General features: G+C 42.0%; 1 protein-coding gene across 10 annotated transcripts in view; it reads right to left on the bottom strand.

Annotated features, from left to right (window-relative positions):
- Nucleotides 1-22567, bottom strand: part of KLF3 (KLF transcription factor 3) — a 39161-nt gene extending 16594 nt beyond the window's left edge. Inside the window, exons 1-2 of one of the 10 annotated variants that reach the window (XM_072620481.1) lie at nt 22391-22567; nt 7658-7753 (exon numbers count right to left, since the gene is read on the bottom strand). In XM_072620481.1, the coding sequence (XP_072476582.1) occupies nt 7658-7714 (57 nt within the window). In that variant the 5' untranslated portion in view covers nt 7715-7753; nt 22391-22567. Of the gene's footprint in view, nt 1-7657; nt 7754-11484; nt 19367-19412; nt 20031-20056; nt 20401-20576; nt 20948-20972; nt 21568-21673; nt 21799-22390 lie in introns of those variants that run through there. The other 9 variants (XM_072620478.1, XM_072620476.1, XM_072620480.1 and 6 more) reach the window with 9 other exon arrangements.
- Between the last annotated feature and the right edge of the window lie 1559 nt (nt 22568-24126).

Raw genomic sequence — 24126 nt, 5'->3', positions numbered from 1 at the left:
ATTCCTTGAGTATTTTGATCAATCCAAGTATGGAAACCGCCTTATAAGGCCTCAATACAAGCTCTGCATCCAGACTCACAGGATTTAGAACCCAAATAATCTCTAAATAAAGGACCTTCCTAATTTAACTCCCCCTCATTTTAATAGATTATGGAAACCCAGGCTCAGAAAGCAATTCTCTAAGATCCTACAAGTAGCAAACCATGGACTGGGGTTAAAACTGAAGTTTATCCTGACAGTCCTCTACCAACGCAGCAGTCATCTTCATACAACTTCTAGTCCTATAGCATTGCCTAGAGAACCAGGGTCAGTCTACGTCAAAGGTAGGAACTGAACTCAGACTGCCTTCCTAGTTCCAAGGATGGCCCTCTACTGACCATGTAGTAAACCAGGTGGTACAAATGATAGAGAGCTGGGTCTGGAGTCAGGAAGACTGAGTTCAAATGTGACCTCACATACTTCCTAACTGCGTGGTCCTGGACAAGTCACACTGCTGCTTGCCTCAGTTTCCTCTTTTGTAAAATGGGGATAATAATATTAATTACCTCCTTCTGACAGGGTTGTGTTGAGGACCGAATGAGATAATAACTGAAAAGCACTTAACACAGTGCACATGGTAAGCCCTATATAAATGTTGGTTATTATTATCATCACCCATTGTCACACTGCCTCTTACGAAGAAAGACTTCATTAATCCTCTGGCAGTACCAACTCCTTAAGAATGACTACAGCCTACATCCATAAAATACGTAATACACACGTATACTCACATTTGTGTATACACATATATACACTGCTAAAGCACAAAACATGGTGAGAAAGTCTCTAATTTATTCGAATCAATGGCTTTTTCCTACTGGAGATGATTTATCAGGTTAACATAATGACTGAAGTCAGAACCATCTGCCAACCTATGGTCCTGGCTGCCTTGCCTACGTGTCCCAAGGAGTGAGGGAATAGGACAAGTACTCTGTCGCATCCTGTGCTTAGACTTCTGTGGGGCCCCACATATCACTTCCAGGCAAACAGTACATATTTGGCGGTTGCAGTTGTTGGCTTCCGCTATCCAATGTGGCAAGTTTCAGACAACTAGGAATTTAGGTTGGGGAGGATTTTAAAATTTAATAACACTCTCAAATTTTTCAAACCATAAACTAAGGGAGGAAAAAAACACAATAAGACAAAGCTTCATAAACATCATGGGCAGTTTTGGCTTGTGCCTTGGTTTCCAATGAATCTTCTTTTATTCTATAATAACTCATTTTCTCTCTTAAATACTGGAAACTATTTAGGGACACAGGGGTCACAAGAACAAATCACAAAGTTTAAGATAAGATTTAGCTACACAGACCTGTGTACATGACTAATTATTTCAAATCTTATTGCACCACAAACGAAGACAATCAATCGTCATTAATAGAACTATCTGGCTAAAGAATTTTGCTGAGATGTTTACCTGAACCTTATAAAAGATGCATTTATTTTAATTATTTAGGTGGAGCTAATAAGCAATTATAATTAGCTGGGTTTTACACCACCACTTAGTATTATCTTAATATTGGAGAGAATTCTCAGGTGTGCAACATACTTCTCCCTACTGCATGACAGATAAAAGGTTCATAGAGGGCGTGTGCCTTGGGTGTATACTCTGATCACCTGAGCAGCATAGTTATAGCTCATTACCTACCTACCCATCTTGAAACACTCCCTTTATAACAAAGTCATGCAAATTACCGAGAGTTCTGGCTCAGAAAGAAATCAAATCAAAAGCAGGAATAATACTGGAGAGAAAAAGAACTAGTACTTCTCCCAGAATACCAGTGGTCATAAAAATGTATCACTGATAACAGTATTTGAATGTGGAGGGGAAAATGTCTAAAAAATTTGCAGGTCTTCAAAATATGATTGGATGTTCCTCTCCCTGCCAAAGTTCTAAGCAGTACTGCTATATAAAGATCTGAAGATTTTCTCTATTTCCTTCTCTTCAGTATTGGTTTAGGAATCCATCTTCTATTCTGCAGCTAGAATTATATTTTTTATGAACAGATGGTCAGAGCATGACTATGCTGAAATAATTTTCACTGGCTCCCAATTTCCTAGAGAATAAAGGCAAAAACTCCTTCCTCTGGAGCTCCAAGCATTCAGGTCAGGACCTGTCTTGGTGCCTTTCCAGCCTTCTCTCCTATTACCCCATATAGTACTCTATGCTACAGCCAAAAGGAAATTACTCTGCCTCCCAAAATGCACACTGAGCTCCCAGGGCTCCATGCCTTTCTCACATTATTTCCCTATGTCCTTTGTCCCTCTTTACCTGTTGAATCTGTACCTATTCTTTTCTTTATTTCTGAGGGGAGAAGGCAAAGCAATTGTGGGTAAGCAACTTGCCCAAGGTCACACAGCTAGCATCAAATGTCTAAGGCTGGATTTGAATTCAGGTCGTCTGGACTCTAGGGACCTTGTGCCACCTAGCTGCCTCATCTGTACCTATTCTTAAAGCCCAGATGCTATGCCAGCTCCTCAAATTTTCCTCATCCACGAGACCAGTTCATGACCTTCCCGTATGACTTCACATAATATTTTGTTCCACAACTATTATAATGATCATGCCATATGGGGTATCACAGATGCCTGTGGTTATGCTTTTTCCTCCCCTTTAAAGCTTTTAGTGCCTGGCACATAGTAGATACTTAATAAATGTTTACTGATTGATTACAGCCAGCACTTCCCTCCCAATGCTTCCAATCCAGTCCATCTGAAAGAAATCTCAAAAGGAGAACCAGAAAAAAATATCAGCCGAGTTAATCATCAGTAAGAGAAAGAAATATGCAAACAGAACATGTACATCATTTAATTGTTTGAATCAGTAAGAATTTATCAAAAAAAGCTATCCACAAACCCCTGCTTCAGTTTACCTCTCCCTGTCTCAGTTTCTTCATCTGTCAAATGAGATAATCCTTAAGGTCCCTTACAATTCTACATTTACGCCCCTATGTTATTAAGAGTTCCTTTGTTAAAGCTAAAATACTCTTGATGGGAAATTGTAATGGATAGCAGGAATGTCCCCAGCAAGGTCCAAGGTGAGTTGGGAGTAGGAGAGGAATAAATTGCTACACACCTGAACTGAGATCTAGGTTCCAACATGTGACAAATACCTGAAGCACTGTTTCCTTGTCTGTAAAAATGAGGCTTCGGAAGAGCACTTGGCTCCCAGGGTCACCATGAGAATAACATGAGCTAACCAATTAACTCTAAGGTGTAGTATAAATAAATGTGAGTGATTATGAAGCTTGTCCGCTAACACCATAATGTCAATAATTAAAAGTACTGAAGCCTCAGAATCGTATTGTTAACTTTTAAATTTACTTGTTACCCCAGAGATGAGCAATAAAGAATATCAGAAGACCTGAGTTCAAATATCAGCCCGCTTGCTGACTGCCACCTACCTGTGTAACCTTAGGGCAACTCACTTAATCTCTCTGGACCTCTGAGGAGCTGATCATGGGTTTTTAACCTGAGGACTATGGACTTGTTTTTTGAAAAAATATTTCATTAATTGCACTGTATTACTGCTTTCCTTTGTCATTCTAAAGAAAGAAATATTCTGAGAAGGGATTCATAGATTTTATTGTACTGCCAAAGGGGTCCTGGGCACAAAAAGTGATTGAAGAAGCTCTGATCTGTAAGGGCACCATCAGCTCTAAATGAACCAGCAATCCCAAATGGCAGGTTAGTAGGTAATGAACCTCCTGGCTCAAAAGAAAGTTGAGCCTGAATAGGGTCTAGCTCTTTTCTTCTCCAAGTAAGAATCTGTTTTGAGGAGGAATCACAGCCCCTAAAAACAAACAAAAGGTCCTACCGGGTGGGGGCCCCTAGAATCACTGCCCCAGCCTGGGGATTCTTCTCCTTCCCCTTCCCTTTCTTTTTTCCAGGGCTCTCAGTGGAGGAGATGGCTTTATGGCTGAAAGGATAGAGCTGCTATTATGTTCCAGATGTAAGTGAGAGGACCCGGCTGCACACCACAGCTGGGGGAATTCCAATTCTCAGTGTGTGGGGGAAAGTGCTGCAGCCCAGAGTGAAGGAAAGGAAAGGAGGAAACTTGGTGCCTTCTCAGTCTTACAGAAGAAAAATGAGTATCAGAGAGGCTAAGTGACTTGGTATTTCAATCAAATTATCTGTATTTAAATACATAAAATTAAAATTAATTTACATAAATACAAAATATTTTTAGAAAACAAGTTCCTGGTCCTCAAATTAAGAATCCCTGATCAACCCCCACATTTTACACGTGAAGAAACTAAGACCTAGAGACAGTAAGTGAATTATGGAGGTTATACAGAATAGCAAAGCCAGAATTTGAATTTTCCCCTCCCCACACTCTACCAAGGAGACAATTTCACTCATTCCTTCAGAAGTTCACCTAGGAAAGGGGTGGACTTAGGAAGAAATAGAGTGGACTTCTTTCATATAACCACTTGCATACATCAAAGAGATTTAGCCTAGAAGAATCAAAATTTTGAGATTGTGTGTTACCACAGCATACACAGGAGAGCTCTGCCAAAGGAATTCAATGCTCTTTTTTAAAAAATGAAATATCCATATTCTGAAATTTCATAGTAAATGCCATTTTCCCTCCTCAACTTTTTACTAATAAAAATGCACTTTTAAAGTTCACTTAGGAAAAATAAGTGACTGGTACTATATAGCAGGATAGGACTCTGACTTATCTTGAAGGAATCTTCAAGACCAGGGTGGAGTTCTAATAGCAGGAAGGTGTGGTTTATTTATAAACAAACAGACTGTAGGAAGAGCAAATGTCACACCCTTCTAGGTAAATACAACTAGAGAATGCTCTCTTTCAACTAGGCTCACTTCAATAAGTAGAGTTTTAGCTCCATAAGGGGCTTGGTGGGGAAGAGGGATCTTTTTTTGATCATAAAAGAAACAAGACTTCAGACGCCATCTTCAGAACTCTTAGAGGACTTATTTAACACTTTTTTTGTCCTTTCCACCTTCTTGAATTTCAGTAACATTCCTCCAGGGTTTTTGTTTTAGTTGCAGTGGAGTCCTGGGATACCCATTCCATTCTCAATTTGGCCAGTTTTAGAATCCTTTAGCTCCATTTCAGCCCAGAGAGCTCAGGGTGGCATAAAACGGGATTAAGTAGTATTATAAAATCAGAAATTTTATTTTTCTCTCCTAACTCTGAGATTGTAACCACAAGAAAACCTCAACAAATCCAAGTTAAGTTGACTAGCATTTATTAAGCACCTACTGGACTAGGTTTTGTTTTAAATGTATGTTTGATTCGGATCCTAAGACAAAGAGCCAAACCAGAAGAAAGACGTTCTGGGCACCAAGAGTACCTGGCTTCAGCATAACTTGCTCAATTCTTATTTCTGCACAGTAAGAATTGAACCATGACCCTGAGGACGGTGAAGGTCATAGGAATCAAATGTAAACTCAACCAGTCTTCTGCCTATATAGGAAATATACTTATTTTAGAAAGATGTTCAACCAGAGGAATTTCCTAATACTTAAGAATTTTAATATACTAAAATTTTTATTGCATTTAAATTGAGTTTCCTGGAAATCTGAAGGATTCCAATCTACTTCTGGGCGAAAGAAAAGCACATATGGAAAGGAAGAATTAGATGCAAAGGGACGGAGAGAATACATGTATGTATTTTGATTTCATTTATGAGCACAAGTTAGGATACTACAGAAACCAGTAATAACTTCACAATTCATTTTCCTTCCAGTTTTTGTGGTTAGGTGCATTTTCTTGCTCTCAATTATCACATTAACTTAGCATACAGGTCTTTGTTTTTGCTCTAAATTAGACCCTGAGATTGTTTTCTATGCCTGATGCAAAAAGCTGGAAGAATACTGGATAAAAATGCATCATTTGATAGTTCTGCATCATTTACAAAATGAATCATATTTTCTGGTACTGAAAAATTATTTCCATTTTAACGGACTGCCTCACATCTATGGACTGTCAGTGTGTTTGGGTAAACTTTACACCTTAATTTTCTCTAGTATTACTCAAAAACTTGAAGAGATTCCAAAAGAGTTGGGGAAAAGAAAAATGGAAGTTTTTCTGTTATTCTACTAATGCTAAATAATTCTAAGATTCTTCATTTAAATATTAATTTTCAGTTAGTTTCCCTGAACCTGTTCAAAGATACAATTACTCTATGCTCACTAATAAAGTAGTATTTCTTTCAGCACAATTTTTGCTTTATGCTTAATTGTGGGCAGTTGCATTCAATTTCACTGGACTATTTTATGAAGATTTTCTACCAAAAATTACAAATAGTCATATCCATGGCAACTCAGTTTCTGCAGCCTCAGAGTGACCCCCGGGTGTCTTGTATAATAAACATTTTTGGCAGCAACAGCCATGACCAATACATAAAGATGATCTAATTTTAAAAGCTTCTTATTACCAGCCTTCGGTCCAAGTTTTTCCCCTTGTGAATATTTTCCAAGCACATGGAAGCAAAGAGAAGCGAGAGTAAGGGTTGTTATTTAATACTGACTAAGCTAGAATCTCCCAAAGCTCAACTATTCCCCCTTCTTTGAAGTCTGGGACTTCTGCCTAGTTAACTAATTCAGGTTATGCTAAGGCCAAATAACTAATCAGAGAAATAACTGGTAGCCAAAGCTGCCTAAAATTTCCTAAAGGTATTCATGACAATAAAGCAACAATAGTAGCCACTGTGGCAACCAGAGTCAATAGATTCGAATTTTGTATGAAGTGTTTTAAGGAACAAATGAACAGTAGAATAGCTTGGCTTGATACAGGCACTTTATGGCTAACAAAGTACTTTTTTCACAATGGATCAACACCTCAATTTTACAGATGGGAAAACTGAGGCAAAGTCATTCAGGGATATTTGCTCAAGATCATTCGGCTAGAAATCCTTGCCCTATCACAAGATTAACCTAGAAAAGCAAAGCTTAGTCAGTTCTATGCACAAAGCCAAGGTGTCCTGGCCTGTCTTTTTTCTTTCCAAGTCTTTATTCAATTGCTGCACAGGATTCTGATCTGAACTGCTGTTTTAAGCAGGGCATTTTATACTTGACATATTTTACATTTAATGGCAATATAGAAACAGGAGTGAGGGGCAGCTGCAAACATTACAGAACTCTATAACAAGTCACTACCAGATTTTTCCACTATGTAGTATCTAAAAAAAGGGTATAAGCCTTGAGTCCTTCAAAGTCACATCTAGCATGCTAAAGAAGCTAAAGAAAACTACCAGTTTTAATGAGAGGAAGCAAGGCATATAGATAGATAGCTCCCTTAAAATCAGAAAGATCTGGGTTCAGGACCTACCTTTGACCCATACTAGCTGTGTAACCCTAGGCAGGTCTCCAGAAAACCAATTATAAATTACAGAGAAGACGACTACCCGTATCAGTAGAGGGACTTCGCTCCCCTGGGAGTTTCTTATACCAATAAAATCACAGGGCTAGTTCCATGACCAGTTTTCTAAGCATTTATCTGAGTTACCACTTGTGGCTTTGGGAAACTTTCTATTCAGAAAATCTTATGAGGTAGCTACCAATAATTTTAAGCAGGAACAGAACACAAGAGCTCTTTTGTAACAGAGAATTAGGAAAGTAAGTCTTTTATCTTTGAAGACCTTACCACTGAGACAGGATCCATTGCCTCTTGCTTAACAGGGACAGGGTCAAACATCAGCATTCTTTTAGTTAAATCCTCTAATGTGTTCTTGTGTTTTGTCTAGAAAACAAAAAAAAAGAAACGTATACGGCTGAAACCACCTAAATTGATTCCAAACATAAACTGGTACCCCAAAATTAAAATGAAAATACTCCCCCCCATATGTATACACTACTAGGAATGTCTGGAATTTGCTTCCTTTACTTAAGAAAGATGCCATTTTATATAATCAAAACCAGACCGTAGGGTCCCAACCAGACGATAAGTCAACCAGAATTTCCTCCAGTGAAACGTACGACTCCCCTTCTCCTTCCCACCCCAATTCTTAAAGAGAATGTGAAGCCACTTTTGAATAGCCAAGCAAGCCTGGCTTTCTCTTATTACAAATGAACACCTAATCTTAAGGCATTTTCTGCCAACAAAGAGATTTTTAGTTTGGGTCTATACGCAAAATGACGCTCATGGGATATGGGGTACATCACAGCACCTTTGTCTTCATCATGTAGATACAGCAACTGCTACAGAATTGGAATTACCGGGAATATGGGCACAGGCAAAGGTGAACTTTGTCCTAGGGCTCACGCCCAGTATGAGGTCCAAGCCTAATACATGCATGCGAAAACAGACCTAATTTAGGTACCTCTTCCAATAGATCTCACATTAATAAGTACAGCACAGCCCTCAAAGAAAAAGTGCCCACATCAGAAACCAGGAGCCCTAAAGGAAGAACTAGTCTGGCTTCTGTGTGAACAGTCAGAGCATAGGCCTCACCTGTAAAAGGAGGCTCATACTTAGTGCCCTAGCTCATGGGGTAAGGATTAAATTAGATAATGAATATACCGGGGCACATCTAAATCAGTCCCTAAATACAGTGGAAAGAGCTTAGCAAAATGGTAGTTTACTTTTAATGGTAAAGTTAGCAAGGGCCCAGAAGTCAGAGGGCCCTCAATGCCAATCATTTGAGGGCAAAGCTGGCTCTAAAGAATTAGGTAATATGGAATAGTAGAGAAGGCCCTGGATTTGGAGCCAAAAGACATGATCAAATCCCACCTTTCCCATTTTCTGTACCCTGGATGACGCTTGGTCAAGTCAATCAATCTCTGAGCCTAAGGGAGATGAATTAGATAACCTTTAAGGTTATCTACATCTGGAGAGATAACATCTACATCTCTACATCTGGAACCTATAATCAGTAGGAGTTTATATCAAAAAAGATGTCAATTCCTTCAATTCATCCAGTACCCCTTCTGTCACATCTTATTTCCAACACCTTAGGTATCTCAATACCTCCCTACACACACAGACACAGACACAGACACACACACACAGTCTGTCGACACCTCCTCAAATGCCCACACAACAGACCAGACACCCAGAATCTGTCCAGCCAGCCTTATCTCCATTACTCACCTATTAGAACCCTCCACTCTACTCCAGTCAAAATAGTTTACTCACTATCTCCCTAAAATGTATCTTGCCTTTCCTACCCTCTGCCCTTTTGCTCACTGTTTTCCCTTCCAGAAACCTCCCTTTTCTTCCAAATCCCACCAGTATTTCAAATCCCAGATCAGAACCCATCTCTTCTAGAAGAACTTGAATCACCCCAAACTGATAGATCATTCATTTCTCTATGCTCCTCTAGAAATTACTCTCCATGGAAATCATTTATCAATTAAATCATGCAGAGTCCTGGAGTTTCTCTTGTAATACTATATTTAAACTTCCCATTTAACTTATATCTTATTTTCACAAGTAAAAGTTAAGCCCCTTTAAGTGTGGTAATTTACTTAATACCTTCAGCTCCTGCCTAGATAATAGAACAGTTGCTGCTTTTATTAATGATATTCAATACTTAAATTAACTTTCTCACTTTACTATTAGAAATTAACTACCTTTAGGGAAATACATACCCACATACATACTAAATACATACCCACATACATGCTAAATACATACCCACATACATACTAAATACATACCCACATACATACTAAATACATACACACATACAGTGTCTTCATGACACTGGCTATCACAAGAAAATAAAAAGTCCAAAATAAAGCACTAAGTCCATACTACCACAACTGAGTTCTTTATGCTGAAGCGAGCACTATCACACACAGTTCATTTATCTAGCACGACCACGTTCTGTAAAACTAATATTAGACTTTTAGGAGACTATCGCAGGATGTAAACGCATAAGCATATTTATGGTGGAGTTATGACAAAAAGATCAGGGAACTGTGGAAAAGTCAAGAGATAACGGTCAAACAGAACATCCAGAGCTCTCATATACATAAAACAATCTCTGATTTGGTTTGTAATTTTTATAAACAGTATTAATCTTTTAACTAATGTTCTCTTGGTCAAAAAAGTTGATAAACTTCTCTCCCAAACTGTCTAGCCTGTATTTCAGAAGTAATTTAGGCACTGGAAAAGTCCAGGTTGTTTGTGGAGCATTTTAAATAAGGCATGAGTGGTGTAGTGCTCTAGGATTGTTTTATTAAATGTTATACTGCTATAGAAGCTAGTCTTCCTGGGTAAGACCTTATACCCAATTGCCTTTCTTCTTATTTCCAATAGATGGCAGGCTATATCCATCCATGCACCATGTTGCAGATCAAGTAAGGTTGATTTATGTAAGGGAATTTTAAATCACTTAACTTTAGCTGTTATAAATTCTATTAAAAGAGTTTGCCAGAGATGTGGAATATGCCTCCAAGTGTATGTAACGCTGTTTTTTCCCTTATGAAAGCTTTCTAATCAGTTGCACTTGTGTTTTAACTTTGACTTTTAATCTGTTTATCCACAACCAAACCACAAAGTCTTAATTTCAAAATAAAACAACCTTTAGGACAAAAAATTTCCCTGATTTACGGGATTATTAAAGTTGAATATAAATTACACTTTAAATTTTCAAATAGAAAGTGAAAATTTATGCCAAGCAACAGCAAACTAACTTGAAAATAGAAACAAGTATTTCCTTGTCGAGTAATATAAGGGAAGCATGGATGCAATTCCCTCTTTTACTTTATCATGCTCTTCTCTTTCAAAGTTGTCGAGGCAAGGGCCAGTATTTTGCTAAAAATTTAGTAAAATGTCTGTGTTATTCATTCAGGGAACTTTTAAAAAAGGTACCAATCCCTTTATCTGGTCTTCAACTCCTTTCCAAGGCTCCAAAGTAGCTCCCAATTTATGAAACAATTGTGCTTCCAAGTTTAAAAGTTAGCTTTTGGGAAGTCTAAAATACATTTTCTCAAAGAAAAATGTTATAAATGTTCCCATTAGCCTTCAAAAAGCCTGCTTAACCCACAAATGTACTTCTATGGTCCCTAAGCCTGTGTTCTGAAAGCAGGGGGCCATTTAGTGAAGAAGTGGGAGGGTGGTGGATTTTTTTTTTGCATTTCTCTACCTCCCGGTGTCTGGCTTTCCTCTCCAGGTCCTGAGTGCCCTCCCCCAACACCCATATGTTACACAAATATTTCTCCCTTCTAGTCCATTTTCCCTCGAGTTCAGCTGTTCTAAATGAGGTATTAGGAAGAAAACAATCTGAACGAATTAATATGTAAATGGTAGTAGAGCCTTCACCCTTCCCAGTCCAGCTATATTTTTTTAAAAGAGGATGTTAGCACAGCAAATAAAAAACCAAGTTAGGAGTAACAAAATCAAAACAAATCCTGGCCAGGTGGGGGAAGGTGAATTCTTGGGCCAGAGTCACCAGTGAAATTGACCAGTTTCACCTTAAAGCACTCTCCCCTACCCACCCCCAGCCCCCCATACCCTCCACTTACTTGCCTGCCAAAGGCTGTAAAAGTTCCAACTTTTCTTCACTCTAGTTCCCATGGAAGTAGGAGCAGGATTCTCTACCCCAAACACATCATCTTAATTCAGGCCCCATCTTTCCAACATTACAATGGAAAGACTGCTTTATAGTTACTTGGAAATCAATTTTACTTCTGTGACTTACTATCTCCAGAAACCACAAGCCTGACTGTTTGCATGAAACTAAAAACCATATGGAACATTTTGGGAGTCTTTGCTCCTCAAAGACTAAGCCAGTGCTTTTTGCATTAAAATGTCTTAAATGGAGATAATAGTTAATTATTTAGTTTCAGATTAAATCCAATGATCCACTAAGCAAACTTTCCCATCCTGTCTCCTTTCTGTTGCCCTCTCTCCTTTCGAGCCACCCAATTTTACTTTCCGGGCTCCCACCCATTTTGCTACACCCAATGGATCTGGGCCAAAGCAGTCCAACTTGTCCAAACAGGACACGGCTTTTGATAAGATTCTGCCCACACCCTGTACTTCGGAAAAGACAAGTGAAGCAATTGATTTTGCATGTAAATAAGGACAGGTGCAAAGGTAAAGTCCAAGCAAAATCCCTCCCCATTTCTAGACCGAAGTCTCAGAAAAGGCAAGAAAAATCCAACACAGAAATCCTTTATCAAAGGTCAACTCTCAAATTCAATGCCACCTTGTTAGCAGCAATCTATACCTTCTTAAAGAAACTTTAGCAAACACTAATCATTGTCCCTACTAAGGTTACATACTGGTTTTCTTTAAATTGTTTGACAATTTTGCCTTTTAGGGTCCTGGGAAGCTAAGATCATTACCTATCATTGGTAGCCTGCTTTATATAAACCCTTTCCTCAGACTGTCTCTCACAGGGCTTATTGTGAGAGTTCATTATTCTCTTCTGCAAAGTATTATATAATCAATTCTAGAAGGCTCACAGCAACCCTTCAGCACACCACATCATTCCTCATCTTTCCCTGGTGTATTTAATTTCTCATCTTTGACTACCACATCTCACTTGAACTGGAGTCCCACCCTGCTCCACCCTAGAGGGGACCCCACCCAGTGTCCCACCCTGCTGGGTGTGGGAGGATGGGAGGGCCTAGTTCCTGGAAATTCCGGCCTGAACAGGGATAGCTGGCAACCTTGTAAATAACCAAAATGTATCATGTATGACTGTGGTAATTTATGGAAAGCTCCTGAATATTTTTTTTTCAAACATCCAATGGACTTAGGACCAAAAGCAAGGTCTATTTTTATAACTTCCTTTACCCTCTAAGAAACATCGTAAAGCTCAAAACAAAAATATCTGCCATAAAAACAAAAAATAAAATTCTCCGTCTGTAAATAAACCTCTTCTATGTTCCCTCTTCCCCACCTCCCTCCTCTGCTTCCCTCTTTTTTCATCAACAGCACACAATCTCCTAATTACCCAGCCTGGAACCACGGGGGTCATCTTTAATGTCTCTCCTTCCCTTGTCTTTCCTCCCACCCCAAAAAAGAACTCATCAGGCCTTCACATTTTCAATTCTTCCTTTGTCTTTCCTTTCCATTTCCAAAGCCAAAACCTCCTTACCTCAAACATAGATCAGTGCAATAGCTAGCCACCTGATTATAGCCTCTCCCACCTGCAGCCATCTTGCCCTAATCAGACCATATAACACAAAGTTCATGTTCAAAAATTTTTACCAATTCATCTCCTTTCCCTTTCTCCCACAAACATTTATTAAGTACCTAGAGTGTGCACAACAATGCACAAAAAGTTTCTGATCTTAGGCAATATTAAAAAGGCAGAAATATTGAATATTCGCAAGAAATTGAATTTTCAAGTGTAGGAGTGGCATGACCAGATCAATACACACAGTAATGATAATGGGATGTCATAGCTGAAAGAGAACTTAAAGATCATTTTCTCCACTATCCATACCTCTTTCACACTCAGATGGTGTTTGAAGGTTTACAAAATGCTTTCTTTACAAACACCTTGTGAGGGTAGGTAGGCTATATAGTGTTTATCCCTATTTGTACAGTCAATAAGTCAGTTAACAAGCATTTATTAAAAACCAAGCATGGCTTAGGATAACATCTGAGGCTCCAAGTATTTCTAGTCCAACCCCCTCAAGAAACTGCTTAAGTCCAGAACCCCAGAAAAGAGAGTGGAGAAGAGAACAGTTGTTGGATCAGATTGTTGTGAAGATGTTTTACAGACTTCAAAGTTCATAAAATGTGAATCTTTTTTCAGAAACAATTAGAATAGCCCAGGTAATTAAACTCAACAAGTACTTAAGTATGCCTCTACAATACAGGTGACTGTTAGGTACCTGAGAGGCAAAGACAACAAATACTGCCTCTTCAAGAAGAGTATGTTCAAAGTATGGGATGGGGCAACAGGGACATAAGTAAATATGAGTCAGATAGAAAGTCTGGGTAAAATAGTCATACGGTCTAGGACCAGTCAAAGGAAGTTTAAGTGTAAGATCTACAAGGGGGAAAAAATGGCCAAATGGATATAAAGCCTATCCACTGAGGAAGGAAAGACAGGAACTGTGACTTCCAGAGATTCTTCAGTCAATGTTATCATCCTAACCAATAAGAACTCGATGGGTACACTGCTTTCTCCAAGGGCATGGAATGGCCCTTTCCAAAGAAATGTTTGTAAACAGGAGATGGTAAACAAAAATATGCTTGCAGCTCTAGTTCTCAATAGCTCCTGAGCCACGGCGCCTATCCCTCTAAGGACACGTAGGAATTTAATATTAACAGAGCCCCTAAAATAATTCCAGGGGAGCACATACACATGGAAAAGGAAGATGGGACAGATGACTTTTAGCTTTTAACTCCACTGGGGCAGTACCTCAATGCCACCCCTCCCCCAAAACAGTTACTTATAGCCCCAGTCCCAACATTCTAGAATTAATAAATAAGCAAAAGAAACAATGTAGGCATCCAAACTTAAAGCTATCTATTACTCTGCTTCTGACACACCTGCACTTTTGTCCATAAAAATCCAAGGGAAAAATTGGCAGCTTTATCTAAGTCAATACGGAAATCCTCACTGTAATTCTATGAAGCTGGAAGGGTCAGGCACTTTCATCCCCATTTTAGAAATGAGGAAATAAGAGGGACAGAGGTGGAAAGACTTGCCCAAGATCAAACAGCTTGTCTGAATTGTAGCCAGGACTAGAAATAGGCCTAATTATTTTAGATCCTTCTATGGAATGAGGACCTTGCAGCCCATGCTGTGGCCCTGTCTTTTAAGTGAAATCATCCTATAAAGAGGCTCTTTTTGGCAGTTCAGCAATGACACCTTACTGGATGGGGGCCAAGAAAGACTAGCCTTCTTCTGAGCTCTGTTCTTTATCAGTATCATAGCGAAGTGTCAGGGCAAGAAATCAGACTGTAAATGCTTTTTTCAGGTTTGATACATGAAGAACTTCACACATCTCAAGCTTACACATAATAGGTGTATAAGAGATCGCTACTGAACGAAAGGAACCTCAAAATAAGACTCCCTCCACCCCCAATCTGGTCATAAAGGGTATCATTAAGCCTATATTCCTTTTTACTTGGGGAAGAAAGCTTTTGCAATATACCCTAAAATGATTAAAATTAGAACTTTATTTAATAATTATTACTAATTGCTAAAATTATCCTAAACAATTAACAGGAACAAAGTGAGAGAAAAACTGATCCTCTAGATTAGATAACCGATGGCCTTCACTTTTAAGAATGTTTTCACAAAGTGGTATTGGAAAGAAGCTTAGGGGAGTGCCAGGATGCAAAATACTGAAACAGATAAGGGGACTGAGTTAGGTGATTAAGCTCAAAGAACAGTAGTTGGGAAAAAGAATAAAGAATAGGAGCAGGAAGAGGAAAAAAAAACCCTTTATTTACAGGCAGCCCTTTTTTGAGTTGAATGTCCTGAGCTAAATGACTGTTTGACTCACTGATGTTCTGAGGTCAGTCTGGTTCTGGCTAAATTCCTCAGTTTTAGGTCTAGACTGGCCCCTGGTCATCCCCAAGGACATCTCAGGCCTGCCAAAGATTGTCAGCAATTTCAAGGGGGTCTCAGAACCGACCTAGGTCCCTCTAGATCTTCCAGAAGACGAGGCTGATTCACATTCCCCTCTCTCTAATTCTGGCCTGGACCCAGGGATTTGGCTGGAATGGGCCAGCCTCAAGCATGTAAATGGTTTAATGCTCAATTAATTTACTACATTTTACTACTGTCTGTCTCTCACTCTTTCTTTTTCTTTGGAGGTGGGAGAGATGATTATAAAAGATGGAGAAGGAAAAAAATGGAAAAATGGGGCAGTACTTTGCTTGAGATAAGCAAATAAGGAGGGAAAAAGCTTCCCCATCTTGTTTTGTGTTTTTTAAATACCAGTTTATTCTGAGACTAAAAAATGTCACCTAAGCTGTAAGTATATAATAACTTCAAAACTGCACAGAAATGTCACATTTTCCAGAGTTTATATAAGACTGGTTAAAAATCAATACATTCTTATATAGAGAGGTATATAGAGGTCATCCAGACTTTTGATTCAGAATCCTAGATTTGCACAGCACTGTGTCTCCTTTATTTTAATAACCACTAGACTCCAAGGAAGGAGGAGAATGGAAGAGGAAAAAAGCAGTGGCTACCTCCCTTAGACAATACCCTGCCTTATCAGGGCAGACTGCTGTCTGGTTTCCTGTCTCTGCACTGGAGAGGAGAAACAAAGTCTAGTGAAGTGAACAGATCAGACTTCTAAAAACAAGTATGCTGAAGAGTCTAATAATCCTCTCATGCACATGACTTTAAAATTAATTTGGTATGGAATCACGTAGATAAATAAACCAGGCCTTAAGTTTTAAGGAAGAAATCCTGGGAAATAAAGGGGCTGAAAGTCTGGGCCAATTTCAATCCCTCTTTAAAGAAAAATGCCAAAATAATGCCATTTCCTAGTTTTTAAGGAAGAATTTTCTTTTCTTTTTCGCTTGCTCAAACAAAACTGGGTCACCCATGAATAGATCTGACAACAGGGTATGAAGTTAGCATCTAGGAAAGCTGAAGAACAAACAATCCAGCTTGTTAATTTTATAGAAAGATGGGGATTTAGAGAGGTAAAGAAGGTGGAGATAAGTATCCAAGGGGATTTCAATGAGGAAGAACAAAGATGAATGGAAAAATGATTAAATAAATGTGAATTTTCTCAAGAGATGAGGCTGTCTTTCCCTAGCATACCAATGTTTGCTAGTAATTAGAATGACTGTATCAGACATCACTAAAATTTCCCCCCATTATTTTTGAGTTTATCATTTAGAAGTTTGCTAAAGTTTTATCCTTCTGGTTATCTGTCATGTTGCCTCTGAAGCCAAGGATCATTATTAGATACCCCAAAGGGAAACAATGATGAAAGAAAATTCAGGAAGAGTTAAAACTTCTGTCTGAAAGCATGTCTGCCAAATACCATATTTTGGACTGGAAGCAAGCAGCTTCAGAATGAAAACACAAAAGTTTCGGATTTTTAAGGGCTCACACTGCCCAAAGCAAGGCTTAATCTCTAAAAAGTTTGCTTTCCCTCTCCCCAAAAGAAAGCACAATTTTAGCCCCTTTCCAAAATCACATCTTCTGCTAAAGGAAAGCTTACCTTTTACTTAACATACTAGGTTCCACAGCTTTCTTACCATTTAAGTCATAAAGTGAAGATGAGGCGGAAACTGTGCTGTTCAAAAGCAGACTCCTAGATTTGTCACATGAGATTTTTCTGATACTGAACACAAATTATATAAAATTATTTTCTATAAAACTTTACGGATGAATACTATTACACAGAAGGATCTAATCTCATTCTATGATTCTCTCCTACTGAAAGAAAACTTAAAACCCACTGAAGATCAAGTCATAAAAACTTAACAAAAATTAAATTATTTTTCTTCTAAAACTTTTCCTTAAAAATTAGTTTCTGTAGAGCTAAGAGAAAAGTAACTTATAAATGTTCACTTTTTTAAAAAGTTAAACTAAAATGCTGAACAGCAAATAGTATACAGAAAAAAAAAAAAAACTTATAGCAATCCATGGAATGATACATAAAAGTGGTCAATGATCCAAACAGCAAAATTCCCCTGATGAAGTTCTTTAAAGGACCCAAGAGTTCCAAAGCATCATAAGTTTCCCTATTTCCAGGTCTCCTTTCCTTCTCATTTTTTCATTTTTAATCCTTTTCTCAAGTCAGACCGAGAATAATAAAAAACTTGATGTCCCCTTAAAAAATGCACCTTGGTCATTCACACAATGCAATAATAAAAAAAAAATGTGTTCTTCAAAATGCAAGCAGAGAATTCAAGATGGCCAAGAGCACTTGAATCCTCCAATTAAAGAGTAACCACCTATGTCTGAAGTGTCTTGTGTCAAAACTGAAAAAAGTAGACCATCTTTTCCAGATGAGTCTTCCCTCCATCATCTGCACAAAATTTATCTATGGTTAATCCTAATCCAGAAGTGGTATCCTTCAGGGCAGAATAAAAACAAAAACCACCCCTAAGAGAAAACAAAACAAAAAAACCCTCAGATACCTCCCAATAGTGCATATGCATCAAAAATCATAATTTGGGATTGAAATAAAAATGGAAAATTAATCCACACACATAAACACAGTGAAGTAAAGGGGTGTGTGTGTAAAAAGGTTAACTGACTTCTCATTATGACATAATACAGGCATCTTAAGCAATCATGAGTGTGTGGAGACATGATAACTCCCTGGGTGGGGATTGGGAGTTAAGGGGCAGGGACAAGGGGCCTGGTCTGGGCTACTGATCTACCAGAAAACAGCCTGAAACAGGAAAGAGCACACATATGCCACTAGGAATGTATGACGCAAACCCCAGCCTTGAAACAAAGAACAGGAAACAGCTCTGCTAGCTGTGCTGGAGAGAAAGCACAGAGAAACATTTAGCCGGCCCTCCCTGACCCTATATTCATGAGCAGCTGGAGTTTTTAAAACAACAGGGGGTGGAGGTGTTTGTTCGAAGGGTGTGAATAACAACACCGGCCTATACGCGGGACCTACCCTATTTACAAATATAAGCAACCACATACAGTAAACATCAGAAGTGAACATTCAGACAGGAGAGCCCATCATAACACCAGCCTTCCCTCCCGATTTCTTTTGTCCCTTTCTCCTATCTCAAGGAGCAAGTAGCAAGTGGTACCCATTTTTTGAATTGGGTAGCCCATTATGTTTAAAATTATGGCTCAAAACAGGTTGGTCTGTTTGTTTTTTTGGGGGGTAGAAGACGTGGAAGACTGAACAAATCAGTGAAGAACACAGATTATATATCCATTCCCAGCATTACTCTGAACACAATGGGATCACAGTTACTAAAATACTCATCAAATCAGGTTCATTCATTCATTCATTCATGGTTCTGAACTGCCAAAGCAAAAAAGGTAGGAAACTCAGAATACTCCTAAATTTCACTGTATTGTCACATAAACTCACACATCTACTTGAGATTTCATTAGTAAAGACGTTATGTAATTTATTAGATGATACTAAATTTGTTAATGGAAAAACAATTTTAAAAAACTTTTAACTATGTGACCCCTCCACCCTTATTACCTTTCTTTACTTAAATTATTCCTTTGCTGCCTCTTAGAAATGTCAGACTCTGCTTCCTTTAGTTAGATATTTAGGAAGCCATGTATGGAGAGATAACGAAAAAGTAAAAAAAAAAAAATGGCATCACTGTGACCATAGTAACCACAAGCATTGATCTGGATTTAGAAACTTTCCAAATTACAAATAAAGTAGACACATCTCTACACAGATAGCTATAGCTATTTTGCTACTTGCCCCAATATCTGGAGCTCATCTCCCTTTTTTTATACTTGTTTTCCTTTAATCAAACAAAAAGTCAAACATACGAAATGACTTACGTTGTACAAATACATCTTCATGGACCACACTACAGAACACATTTGATGTACAAATATTTTGCCGAATAAAAGCCTCCTAGCTTTGAGGATGAATAAACTGGGTATCCACAAAATTCAAGAGAATAAAAAAAACGAAGATTTTTACAACAGCTAAAGTCAGTATTGTTTCAACTCAAGAAACCTCTTTTCAAAATCCCCTGTTGCCCCCCAAACGACTGAGCCGAGCTCCCCACAGTTCTCGATGTTTCAGTGGTTTCAGACTGAAGCCTCCCCCACCCCCAAATCCTCCTTAGGGGTAAGGCAGGCAGGTTATCAAGTCCAGATGTTCCTCACTCCCAGCTACTCTGTGGAAAAACCTGTTGGGAGCAGCCACCCCATCCTCGGATAACGCAGGACGCACGCGGCGAGGACCTCTTTACACTCCTCACCGAAATTAAAGGAAAGGGGGCGGTCCAGGGCGTGCCGAGAACACCCCGCAGCCACCCCGAGGTGCCCGCAGGACCCGACGGCCGGAGCCGCGGCTGCCGCTCCCGAGGCCCCCATCCGCAGCCAGACCCCTGGGAGGGAGCCCGGTCTTCGCCAGCCGAGTCTCCTGCTCATTTCCCGACCGAAGCGAAGGGGTCCTAGGATTTAGGAACACAAACCTGAAGTGGGATGGCAAAGACAAACCCCATTTTCCCTGTCCTACAAGGAGGGGGGGCGTTTCTCTCCTAAATGCCCTGCTATCAGCCCGACGGCCGCGCACACGCAGGAATGCAGTCCCCGAAATCGGAGGGGGCACTTTCTAGGACTAGCGGGCTCCCCCAGGGCACCGGGCTGAGCGTCCAGGCAGCAGGCGAGGCGGCGGCGGGGCACGCAGCCCGGGGGGCAATGCCGACAACATCCCAGCGTCTCCCCCCTTCCCGAGGAGGGGCCGGATCAGCCCCTGCCCCCCCGCACCACCCCCAGGCCTCCCGGTTCCGTGTCCAGTGACAGTGCGGCAGAGTCCCCCCCTCCCCCCCAGCTCCTCCCGGGCTCCGCCGGAGCCGCAGCGAAGCCCCGAGGAAAACTTCCGACGCGGACCGAGCCGGCGGGGGAGGGGGAGGGGAGGGAGCGGGGGTGGGGGAGGGGGCCCGCGTTCGCGTGCGTCCAGTCCACCTTCCTTGAAACAAGGTTGCAACTCACAGATTTCTACGAGGGGGAGACAGTTACAGACCACGCAGGTGTAGCAGCCGGCCTCCCTCCTCCGTCTCCTTCCATCCGCCCCCCATAAGCCCGGTCCCTCGCCGCAAGTCCGGCACCTCCGCTTCTTCGCGCACCCCGCGGCGGGGCAAACCCCGGATCCGCACGGGCTCTCATCCATCCCACACGTTCGACCACGACACCCGGGGCCCCGGCCTCCCCCTCCGGGGCCATTATCAGTTGCACTTTCTACCCCCCCAACACCGACTCCCTCTATCCCGACACGTCCACGGAGGGGGGATGCGCGAGAGCGGCGAGCGCAGCTCCGAGGGTCGGTCCGGAGGTGTATTGTCTCCACCGTCATATCTCGCATATATATACAACGTCAGGAAAACTTACTTGGAGCGCCGCGGTGCTGAGCGCAGCAGGCAGGAAATAAAAGCCCGGGATCAGGGTTTCCTTTAATCCCCCAAATGCAACAGTGTCAGCGGAAAAGTCCCGCGACCACGCGCGGCCGCCAAGGATGGGGAGGGGGAGGAGGGGGGAGAGAGCGGGGTCGGGAGGGAGGGCGCGGGGGGCGGCGGGCCCCGTGTCCGGGCGGATGGAGGTGGCCGCCTCCCGGCTCCGGCTGCCCGGCTGCCCTGCTGCCCTGCTGCCCGGCTGCGGCTGCAGCTCCCGGCTCCGGCTCCCGGCTCGGCGCGCTACGTGCTCGGCTCCCGCTGCTCGCTCGCTCGCTCTCCCCGCCGCGCTCAGTCTCCAGGCTCCTGGCACCAAGTCCGGGGCCGTCACATGACGCCGGCGCCGCTCGCTCTGCGAGCCTCCCAGGGCTGGCCGGGTAAGTAGAGGCTGGGACCTCGGGTGGGAGGGTCAGGGAGGGGGAGAGAGAGGGAGCCGCCGCCGCAGCCCGGGCAGGGCGGGGCGGGGTCCCCACCCACTAGGGTGGAGGCAGCGGCGCGGCGGCCGAGAGGGGTCGGACGAGTCACTCACACAAACACGCACGGACTCCCTCCGCCCCTCCCCGCCGCCCCGCCCTCCCCTCCCCCTCCCGCCGCCCCGCCCTCTCCTCCTCCCCCTTCGCAGTCACCCAGGGACAGACTTACAGACACTCGTTATTATCCGGAGCCGGGGTTCCGCCCCGCATGCCGAGCTCGCCCTTCCCTGCGCCGCCGCCGGGGGCCGCGGGGCATTAGGCGTGCGTCCGGCCCGGCGCTCCGAGGATCCCCTCCCTCTCCCCTCCGCGCCCCACCCCGCCTCCCCAACCTGCCGCTGCCGCACCGCCCAGGGCCCGAGGGGAAGGAAGGGCGGTGCTGCCCGCTCCGAGGCGTGGCGGGGCGGCCGCGGCCTCTGCCGGCTCCCCCCGCCCCCGAGGTGGTGGGACCCGCAGGGATGGATCCTGCGCTGCCCGCCCGGAGGGCCGATGGGGCCGCGCCTCGGGATCCTCCGGACGTCAAATGAAATTAAAAAACTATCAAAAGCCCGGGGGGTGGGCGCGTGGATGGAGGAAAATGCACGTGGAAGGGACGGTGGCGGGGGGAGGGGGGGACGAACCCAATCTAAGGAAAGCCCGGAGTTTCAGGTTCATACAACATCCTGTTTGCCAGCGGGCTCCTTTGTGCTCCGGGGCTCTGGGAAAACTCCGCTCCGTCCCGGAGAATGAGGAAGGGTGGGGGATGGGCGCGGCCGCGGAGTCCCCGTCCTGCAGCCTCCTCGTCTCCCCTCCCCCACCGACCTCCCGAGCTTGCAAAGCCTCAGGCCAAGCATCTCGGAGCGGGGCTCTGGAGCCCGAGGTAAAAGTCCTGGGCCGGCTGATCAGTTACCTTGTTTCTTCTTGCTACACACTTGCCTGAAAACTTTCCCAAAGTGGTTCAGGTGCGTCCCCATCTCAAAGTCGGACGCGTGTGAGTTTGGTGGGGTGGGGCTGAGGGGCTGCTTTTCCACCCATGCCGTTCCAGTGGGAAGGGACCAGGCTCTGCGTGTACTTTATTCGGCTTGCTACACCATGTGTATGCCAGGGATGGCTGCGGATCCTGCTCTGCTTTATTTGGAGTCAGGGCCTGGACAGTGGCTTGCTTGTGTATTTAATGCCTTTGGATTTTCTTTTAAAGCAGTATTAGCGTAATAAAGAATGCAATAAAAAGAACAAAGGACAAATTGGTTCAATTGTTTTAGTGCTGTGTAATATTTGAAAACACCCCTGCTTCCATCTAGGGCTTTTTATTGATTCAAGATGTTTTAAAAGGCCTCTAAGTTCACCCTTATTTTGCTCCTTCCTCTAGGCCCCATACTACATAATAAGCAGAAATATATTATAAACCTAGTCCTAGAGGTCCTATTCTAAGAGTAGAGGGTTATCTAAACGTAGTGAAATTTTATAAGTATCTTGTACATATAAAAATTTTACCTGGAGACACAAAAACAACTGAGTCACAGTGTTGTAGCATGGTAGAGATTTGTACATATACTTCTGAAGTCTGCCTCTATAACTCATATCTTTGAAATATGCCTATGACATTTAAAACTTAAATTAGGAGTATTTGGGTTGGGTACAAGACAAATCCAAAGTAAAAACCAAGTTCCTACAGAAATGCTTGCAATTGATTTACAAACCTGTAAACTTGACTCAGAAAATTTGGGGTCTAGTCATTAAGTAGTTTAGGGCAAGTCTTACCTTTCTTAATCCCCAATTTCCTCATCTATACAACGAACTTGGTAATATTTACTCTAATATTTTGCCTAACTCACAGGATTAAAAGCAAACCACTTTATAAAAGGCAAAGTGCTGTGTAAATGTGGGTATTAAATACTATTGAAAATTAGCTCAAGTCCATTGAATACCGGTGACTTTGTTAGACTGATGGAGTTTATTTGTGGTGTGTATTTACTTACTAGATTAGTTCAGGGTAGGTTTAGAGTTGGAAACTTTTATCTATAAAAATCTCTTTTCTATTGTTCGTATGGATGAACAGGCCAGAAGCAATAAACAGGCAGTTATTAAGTACCTTCTTTGTTCCTGATTTGGGGCTAAGTGTGTTGAGTGTGAGTGTGTGATGCAGAAAAGGTGGAGGTGAGATTCAAGTAGGGAAAGAGGGGGAACTTGGAGACTGACAGCTGGATATGAATGAATGATTCATCAATGAATATTTATTTAGCACCTACCCCATCCAAGGTAGTATGGAAATAAAAGAAATAGAAGTCATAGTACCTACCATCAAGGTGCTTCCAATCTAGATGGGCCAACAAGAAAACAGCCAAGGGCTCTTGGAGATTTAAAGCTAGATCCTATGACCTTTGCACAAGGCAGTATATGAGTGATAGGGCTAATCAAAGTTAAAAGAGTTCTAGAAGAGGAAAGCTCACGTGGACTTGGATGAACTTCATAGAGAAGACTGGAGGTAAGCTTCGAAGGATGGATAGAACTTGGACAAGCAGAGAGAAGTGGAAAAGGGAGTAGGGGTGGAGTACTGTGAGCTAGCTAAGCTATAGTAGTAGAAGAGGAAATAATGAAGCATATTTAGAGAAAGGTAAGTTGTCTAACTAAATAAAAGCAGAATAA

The sequence above is a fragment of the Notamacropus eugenii genome, chromosome 6 (genome assembly GCF_028372415.1).
Source record: "Notamacropus eugenii isolate mMacEug1 chromosome 6, mMacEug1.pri_v2, whole genome shotgun sequence".
Classification (NCBI taxonomy): Eukaryota; Metazoa; Chordata; class Mammalia; order Diprotodontia; family Macropodidae; genus Notamacropus; species Notamacropus eugenii.
This window is presented reverse-complemented; position numbering and strand designations above follow the sequence as displayed.